General features: G+C 36.3%; 1 protein-coding gene across 1 annotated transcript; it reads right to left on the bottom strand.

Annotated features, from left to right (window-relative positions):
* Positions 1-699: 699 nt before the first annotated feature.
* On the bottom strand, positions 700-3,888 carry LOC122083604 (high mobility group B protein 9-like). The gene is made up of 6 exons (XM_042651468.1): positions 3,173-3,888; positions 2,995-3,073; positions 2,664-2,826; positions 2,367-2,525; positions 1,174-1,538; positions 700-1,070 (listed from the first exon to the last, which is right to left on the bottom strand). The coding sequence occupies exons 1-6, from the start codon at positions 3,340-3,342 to the stop codon at positions 945-947; spliced, it is 1,062 nt and encodes a 353-aa protein (XP_042507402.1). The 5' UTR covers positions 3,343-3,888; the 3' UTR covers positions 700-944.
* Between the last annotated feature and the right edge of the window lie 5,502 nt (positions 3,889-9,390).

The following is a 9,390-nucleotide window of genomic DNA, read 5'->3' as shown; positions in this document are numbered from 1 at the left end:
AAAAAAAAAAAAAAAAGGTAAAATAGACCGATACCCACCGATCCAATCAGATTCGGATCACTAAATCCTTGGGAGTCAGTCTTCTTTGAAGATTGAAGCGCATTTGCAACTTTCTAATATTTGTTATGAGTTGAATCTAGCAATCAACATTGCTCCCTCCCTGCCCCATTTCAAAACCACATTCTGGGTTTACTAGGCAAAGAATGTAGTCTATACCTTTACTTATTTCATAGAGTACAAAATAATCTTTCTTTAATAAATGAAAAAAAAAAAATCTACAAACACCAAATTCAGATCAGGATATCTTAGTCTTTAAATCCCTGCATGAGAACAGGATTATGAAGAACATAATCATCAATCAAATCGGTAAGTGCCAATTTTGATCTAACGCAGATAGAATCACAAATTGTATCAAACTTCATACTCTAAAACCAATCAAATTGAATATAAGATTTAATTGGTTTGGATGTGATTATTTAGTTTGGTTTCGATTCAATTCATAATACAATATGTAAAACTGAAACCAAACCTAATCGATTAGTTTTTTATTTGGTTCTACTTGGTTTAAATGGCCGATTTCGTATTAATTTCCTCACATGTGTTGGATACCCAAACCTGTATCTCTCTCTGTATACCCCTTGGGAAAATCCCTTATGCCTCTCTCATCTCAGTCCTCTTATTGGTTGAGCTAACCCGCAGTATATCAAACCTCCTAACTTGATATATTGATGGATTGCTAACAAACATTTCATCTTCTTCTACCATTTGACAATACAATGATAGCGTGAGAAGGGTTCCCTTACCAGTAAGTAGTAATTTGTACAAGGTCCAAATAACAGAAATTAGAAGCAATCCCAATTCCCAAGAAGTGAAACAAATAGTATAGGTTCATTATGCAGGAAACTCTCCCAATTCTATCTTCTTTGGTATTGTTAGTTGTCATTTCAGCTTTTAACTAGAGGATCAGTTCTCCTAACTTCCTTTGGCTCCAAAAGCTTCAATCTCTCTTTATATTCCTTCAGTTCTTTCTTGTATCTCTCCTTGTCTTTCAATCCAATGTTCTGGTAAACCTGAAAGAAGAAAACATAAAGAACTATCCATTATACATACACTTGTACAGAGATACTTCTATACATAAAATGGATTCAAATTACTCCCCTGCAATGAACTTACCATTCTCTCTTCTGGGCTGAGTTTACTCCAGGACTCTCCAATCATTTTAGTAAACTCCCTTTCTCTTGATGGATAGAGGGCTTTGAGGTTAGAATGCTTTTCAGCAAAGAAGAAGTTGTAACCACTTCTGTTTGGTTTTGGGTGGCTCGGGTCTATGCCCCTTCTGCCTCTCCTCCTCCTACCACGGCGCCGTAGTGCAGGGTTGCAAGGGACAATTGCTTTTTCAGTCTGGTTGGGACAAGATCCCGATGCTGGAGGATAGTAAAGTACTCCATGGAGAACATCAGAACCCAATTTCACAGTGACCAAATAGCCACAGTCAAATTTCCCATTGATGGTTCCCATCACAGGGTAATATGGAGGATCTGTGAAAAATGGGTTAACATGAATGAACATAAGAAGAATCATTTGGATTTCAAAAGATTAAAATTAATAACTAGAAGAAAATTAGGCAACTTGGTTAACACTTTTTTTTAGGGGTGGATCAAGGATTGGAACTGTGAGTGAGAGGTAGAGATCCCATATTTTGCTGCAGAGTCCATGAAAGGCAGCTGACATGCACCATGCGCCAGAGGGTTCATATCTCAACAAAATCTACAGCTCTAAATTTTCCATTTCAGAAGAGAAAGATCCAAACAGTCTTCCCCATATACTATTGAAGTCCAATCTTTTGTTCTCTCCTCATTTGAAAAGAAGACAAGACACATTATTGAATAGGAGCACTTCACTAGGCACTATGGCAGCAAGAGGGTTCACATAATGACTGGCCCAGCCAGATTTGCAGAAAGCAAGCTCAAGCTGCATTGTCATCCATGGGCCACTGCTAGGGCCCTCAGCAAAGAGGCCAGACTAGAGTCAGTTTGACAGAATTGAGTCAATTGACATTTTACTGTCCCCACACAAAGATGATCTTTGTTTAAGGTTTTTCATTTCCAAAAGTGTGTGTGTCCATTCTATTTCCCGTGACCAGTACAAGGACCCAGATGGGCTGAGATGAAACCACTGGAAGAAGCACAAGCCAGATGTAAACTGGCCTAGAAGAATCATCCCCTGCCACAGCCAATTTGTACCAGCCCACCATTGTCCATGGAGACAATGCAGATGCATGGTCCACCACATTAGCTAAAATTGTCTTCCTTTTTGCCTCTTAGAACTATTTCCTCTCCCAAACGAACCCTTTTTTACAAACTTACCTACAGTATCCAAGTAAGGTGAGCTTGTCGTCCTTTTATGGGGCATATGCAGTTGTTGTTGCTGCTGGTGGTTTCGCGGAAGCTGCATGGACTCAGAAACAGAGTCCATACGATCAGGCATTACAGATCTGCAAGATGGGCTCTTAAGTGGCGACACTACTGCAACAGTACCCAAGAGGGAAAAAGAAATCAAAATGAAGTCAATAAGGAGGGAGAGAAATCTAGATGCATTTTTAAGAACCAGGAAATGCCCAAGAAGAGGGACAGAGAGAGAGCAAAGGAGAGCAGAGGGGTTACCAGTAGGAGTGAGTAAGGGACCCTGTAGCTTAAAGAAGTAGACTTGTTCATAGTAGTACAGGAGGCTCATGTAATGCTTTCTCAACACAAAAGAAGCGCTTGTGGTAGTCGGAGAGAACTTGAAAACGCCACCCACATCCCTCCATTTCTTTTCTCTAACCACCTGCTTACACCCCAACCCACCAACAAGAATGTAAAAGTAAATAATAAAATAATCCATAGAAAAAAATATCAAACAAACAGAGTAGATATTTTATAAAGAAAAGTTAAAAACCCTTCATTGATCATTTGAAACACAAAACTAAAGAAGGGTTCGAGCCCAAGACATCACCTTCTGAAAACCGCCCCTCCCTGTAACTTCCATGTACAGCAGATACAAATCCAGCTCTTTCCCTCCAATAATCGGAACCCTTGAACAAACAAACAAGATATATTTCCATAACAAACGAATAGCAAAAATAAAAGAGAATGAAAGAGAGATGGAACAGTAAAAAAATGTGAATCCGTACATGAATTTGGTACCGAGCACAGAATGAAATTGCCGGAGGGTTTCCCAGAAGACGGTTGGATTCCCAACAACATCCTCATGAGAGGCCAGTGGTGAAGGATAACGCTTATCCACCAACCCCATCAACGGTGGCACCTCAGTGACTTTACCCTCCTTTGACGACATTTCCATCTTCTCCCTCCCGGCGACGTGTGGACGTCGCCGGAAAGTCCAAAAAGGGGAAACGAAAGACAGATGCAGGGGGAAAAAAAACCTAGAGTGAGATGTAAATACAAGATGAAAGAGATAAAGATGAAGTAATTAGAGGCGCTAAACTCTAAAAGGTTAATAAATACGGTCTAAAAAAGAGAAAAGAGAGCAGAGCCCAGAGCCCAGAGCCCCAGAGGCCAGAGCAGAAGCAAAAAAATTAAAAAGGAGAGGGAAAAAGAGACGTCCAAGAGATCAAAGAGTGGGACAAGTGGAACTTAACAGTTATGCAAAAATTGGCTTTTTTATCGGGGATGGAATGGTTCATGCCTTAATGGCTTCGTGTTTCAATGCACCTGAGCTAGCTCTGCTTGCTCTTCGCAGAGATTACTTAATTACCTTCGGCGGAACTCATAATTACGCCTCTTGCTTGCTCAGCTCAGCTCACCTATGGGTTTCTGATTTTTCAGCTATCTCTCTCTCTCTTTCTTCTTTCCTTCTCTTCCCCTGACCTCTGTGTGTACGACTGACAAATCTGTATCTCTCTCCAAATGTCAAATATTCCTTAGATTTTCAAAAACTGGCTTATGAATCGAATCAGATCGTATCACGGCCGTACATTTGAAAGTAAATATCGGATGATCCTTCCAGGATAAGGCTTTTTCTCTCTCTAAGGTATGGGCCGTATGGCCGTATGGCCAATTGGCATTTGGCGGGTGACCCTTTTTGTGAATTTGGATAGTCCGACCCGCCCGACACCTTATCCAATGCAGAAGCAGAGCCAGACCATGAAACATGAATGGATGTTGTTGGGGTGGAGAATGCAGAGAGATATGATAAAGAGTCACAGTCGCTAAAAGGATTGAGGCCCCAAAGGTAGACAATGGCTTGGCGAATGGCGATGGGGAGTTGTCAACAGGTGCGGTGATTGGTCTTCCAGGGTTTGGAGCCCTGCGACCCCAATGCATCACAGCCAAACAAATCGAAGGTTGGGTAAAAGATCTTTACCTCCTAGTGCAGCTACACGTTAGTGGAGTCTTTAGCACAAGGCAATGCGATCTTTTTATACCATTGTGTTTAGATGTAAATACATGTTAAGGGGTAGTGCCTTTTCTTTCCTTTTGGAGGACAATTTTTATTGTAATAATGGTGCTGAATGGTTTTAGATATGGTTTGGGTTCATTATCAGCCAATCACTATCGTAACATATGTATGAGTTGTATTGGTCCACATCAGGGATTCCAATCTACATCGTAACATATACTATGAGTTGTATTGGTCCACATCAGGGATTTCAATCTAATCGGTCTAGATTGATCAATTTTACCCTTTTTTTCATTAAAATTTTGTATTATTTTAATGATTTTACGCTTGATCTAATATTGATATTCAAGCTAAGATTTGGCAAGCATTGTTATTGGCCTCAATCCCTAGTCCATATCGACTGTATTGAACTGTTTTTCCCTTGAAGACACAAATGCTATAACCCTTTTTTTTTTTTATTTATTTATTTTACCCTCTTCTATTCGTACCAGCTGAGTGATCAGTATCAAATTGGTATTGGTGTTGATCGATATCAAATCGATTTTTTTTTTCAATAAAATATCAAATTGATACCTAAAAACATACATCATGTAGTAAATTAAGAAGTTATAACATTATTTTTTGGACAAGGTTTTCTTCCTCACCCCCTCCCCAAAAAAAAAAAAAAAAAATCTTTCCCCATGTATCTTCCCTTATTGTAATGTCTCCGATGAGATAGGGTGAATTGATGCCCATTCACCTTGAACTCTAAGAAACCACCTCCTTATTTTTTTTACAGTTTTGTAACCTACTTTTTACCTCTAATATAAAACAATTTTTTTCAAAGCGTAAATTCATTATTTGCCCTCATAAAAAAGAGGACGTGGTCCAAAGGACTACAACCCTCCAAGGCTCAATGTACTCTTGACAAACCTTCTTTTCTTCTTAGAATTTAATTTTGGTTCAGGCTTCCAAGTTCTAACATACCTATAGCATACTTGAAACCAATTCAATGGAGCCTCAATTTGGTGAAAACGTTTTCCACATCAAAATTTTCATATCTAAATAAGTAAGGTTTTAAAGCTTTATGAAAAATCTATGAATTGCAGTCACAAGATCCATTAAAATCGGAGGGAAAGCCTAAGATAGGCTACCAATTATGAGTTATGACTAGTAGCATATAAAAGGCTTCTTAATCCCTCCAAGAGAAACATATTAAATTATCTAAACAGTAGACGTGACTGAGAAGGGTTTTAGGCAAGGATTTAGTTATCCATCACCATAGGAGCGTATTGATCACTTTTATTCTTATTTTTTTTTATAAAAAAATAAAAAATTACTGATTTAGCCTTGAACAATACGGATAATCGATTAGGAATGATCAAATATCGATATCGATCTCAGCCAATATCAAACGAAGTGACTGATATGACTGATGCGATACAATACTGTACTTGAAAATACAATACTGTACTTGAAAGTTGAAACCATGGTTCTAGGTACAAGAGTAATTCCACCAAAAAAACAAAAGGTACAAGAGTAATTAAAGTCTTTTTTCCCCCTCAGAAATTAGAAGCATTGGATTAAATTTTGTCACAGTGACCTGTTTTACCATGCGAAGGCAGGAGGGAAGGAAGGGATTTAGTTCACCGCATTAGCATTAATACTGATACTAATATATTGACTCAATAATATGGATTGACCATATTGAGTTAGATCGGACGATTTTGACATTCAAGATTTTGATAATTTTTTCATTATTTGATCTCAATTTTGTATCATCGATATGGTATCAATATCAGCTACTGCTGATCCAATATCGATTCCTAAATCCATGTTCAACGGACAATAATTTTCAATGATTAGTCCTAGAGCCTGAACGTGCTACATAACGTTATACAATGTCACTCCTTCTATACCACATATCTAACATGTTAATAACATCTTTTGCATGTGACCAATGGAGCCAATTACGTAGACTCACCCCAATTTTTTTCAATTTAGAGACTTAAGATCAAATTTTGGGTGAGGGTTTCCTTCGAGCATTGGAGGGGATATTTTGGGAAACCTATCAGATAAAGGGTATTTTGGATATTCTACATAGGGTTCTTACAGTATTATGGATGTGGTGTGCAGTTTTGGTTTTGAGCAGGCGTCGTGCCAAACTTTAACCCATAACTTTATAAGATTAAGAAACATCTAGTCTTAGACTCCATTCTATACGTAGAATCTATTTTGAAAATACATACCAAACACAACCTAGGTTTTCAATCGCATTAGGTGAAGAGATAATCTCTTCACATGCGATGTTATAATTGGATTATGGATTCATTTTTAACTCACATCCTTTATTGTTCATCCAAAATAGTCTGATCCAATCCAATCGAAGAAGGAAGGAGATGGATTGGTTGGGAGTTCCATGTTCTACAACTTTGGATAGTTTCTCGACTTTTCGAATAAAAAAATGTGGGTCTTTTAATATATCCAATGATACGCATCCTTTTCTTTTAAAAGGGGAGGGGGTGAATGGGAGAAGAACCCTATTAGTCTGATATAGTTCTTTTGTCATTTCTTAAAAAAAAAAAAAAAAAAAAAAAAAAAAAAAAAAAAAGAGGAAAATTACATGATTACCCATTTTTGGGTTTCCTTTTATAAAATTATCCACAAAAAGTTTTAGTTAACAAAAATATCCAAAAATAGGTTTGAGTTTACAAAACTACCCACCCAAAGTTTTAGTTAACAAAAATACCCAAAATCAGGTTTGGGTTTACAAAACTACCCAAAATAGTGATTCTTCATCTTCCACCTATAATAATGTATTTTTTTTATGACTAAAACTTTGAGTGGGTAGTTTGTAAACCCAAATTCAATTTTAGGTATTTTTGTTAACTAAAACTTTTGATGGGTAATTTTGTTAAGAGAAACTCAAAAGTGGGTAATCATGTAATTTTTCCAAAAATATATATATAGATATATATATTTCGAACAGCAAGAAATGGTTAAGTAATCCTCATTTATGAATTTAAAAAGAAAATTGGGGCGAGTGGTAGCAGGACGTACGTATTGCAATCTTATTTTCACTTTCTTTTAATATTAGCCGTCCATTTAAGTTTAGATTAATCTAAACCATCTATTAGTTTTTATATTGTAACTGATTCCTAGTTTTTAGGGTGGAGAGATGACGGATGTGGTTACTTAACTTGTCTAATATTTTTTTATATAAATAAATAATAAAAATCCAATATAAGCGGACTCCTCCTTAGATTTTGTTAAGAAATCTCAATTTTCTCTCTCTCTCTCTCTCTCTCTCTCTCTCTCTCTCTCAAAATAGGATGAGATAAGAAAAAAATCAACATAATTATTTTCAGGCACTGAACATATGAGAGACTTGGCCACACATATCCAAAAACATGTTTACATATTAATCATNCTCTCAAAATAGGATGAGATAAGAAAAAAATCAACATAACTATTTTCAGGCACTGAGCATATGAGAGACTTGGCCACACATATCCAAATACCATGTTTACATATTAATCATAAAGGAAGAGATTTGGACAGTAAAGTTTGCATGCATGGCAAAAGACAAATTTGAATTTATAAAATAAACAAAGCTGTTGAATATCTAGGATTTTATTATTACTTCTTGGGTAGACATTATTAACCTATGAGAATTTATCTGGATGCAAATCTTCACTGAAATTGGTAAACAAAACTTCAACTAGACTAGAGAGCGGTGAAAAAGGAAGAAGAAAGAAGGAACAACCTTGAAGAAAAAGCAAGGAGAGAGAAAAAGAGAGGATCGAGATTTCTAAGCGGAATGAAAGGAGGAGTCCGCTTATATTGGGATTTTTATTATTTATTTATTTAAATATTAATAATATTAAATAGAGTTATAACTGTTTACAACTCTATTAGCAGGATTAACATATTTAACACGTGTCAATCATATCACTTACGTGAACATTCACCGAGCTCTGAACGTTCTGCATTCATATTTTTTTGCACGTACCGCGACCATTTTACCCTAAAATATATCCATTTTTCCATTGGAATCAGATCGACCCATTAGTAAGTTTAGCCTATACTGATTTTTATTCCGGCATGCATTATACTTGGTCGTAACCCAAAGGGCATCCGACACTGGTAATTAACCGATCAAGAATGATGGTTTTAGCCCGTTTATGACAGTTTATAATTTTATTAAATGATTAACTTGAACCTGATTACAGACCATACAAATTGATTGAATGTAAATGTGTCCATACAGAGCTTATGAGGCTCGATTAAATTTTTGCTGCTTCAGCTAGTTCCACTTTCAATCGGATTAGTTCTATTTACAATTGGGCTAGGCCAGGCCCATCCAGGATTGGTCTACGTACCTTCGGATGCCTATATCTCAGTGGTGGTGGTTATAGCAAAGATGACGGTGATTGGAGGTATAATTGAAATTTTAACAATAGATATCCTAAATATATAGTTTCCTAGTAATGTAAACGTTGGCGTGCGTACCCTAAATATAAAGTTACCTATGTGTCATTTATCCTTATGAAAAAAAAAAAAAAAAAATCCAAAATAATATGAATTAAAGCACTGGACTATGGAAATCTCCTCGCCCAACTATGAGTATTATAAAATGTAAATTATAAAAAAAATATTTAATTAGTTTTTATAATGTATACAATTATATATTTTGAATATTTTATTATTATCAGGTACTTAAACGAGTCGGATAACAATCGGTCAAAAATGGGATAGACATATTCGATTAGTTTTTAAACGGATTCGGATAATTTTTCCAGATTGATTTTACGAATACGAACTCTTTTAAATGGATCCAAACTACATGTATTAATCAATTGAATTTTTGACTATCGGTTTCTATCACTACATAATAAATATAAGAATGATTAACAGAGCCACATATATCAGAATATCAAACTATATTTGACCTACATGGCTCCTTTTTTCCGGACTCTTATTTGATGCCTTGGCAACCGATCGACGTGT

Source organism: Macadamia integrifolia, chromosome 7 (genome assembly GCF_013358625.1).
Source record: "Macadamia integrifolia cultivar HAES 741 chromosome 7, SCU_Mint_v3, whole genome shotgun sequence".
In the NCBI taxonomy this organism is placed as follows: Eukaryota; Viridiplantae; Streptophyta; class Magnoliopsida; order Proteales; family Proteaceae; genus Macadamia; species Macadamia integrifolia.
Note: the sequence above shows the minus strand (reverse complement) of the source record. Positions and strands in the feature narration are given on the sequence as shown.

Coding starts and splice junctions, on each gene's coding strand:
- LOC122083604 (XM_042651468.1), bottom strand. CDS start 3,342: ATGGAAATGTCGTCAAAGGAGGGTAAAGTCACTGAGGTGCCACCGTTG. Junction 1,539..2,366: donor ACCTTACTTGGATACTGTAG/GTAAGTTTGTAA, acceptor CATTTTTCACAG/ATCCTCCATATTACCCTGTG. Junction 1,071..1,173: donor TCAGCCCAGAAGAGAGAATG/GTAAGTTCATTG, acceptor TTCTTCTTTCAG/GTTTACCAGAACATTGGATT.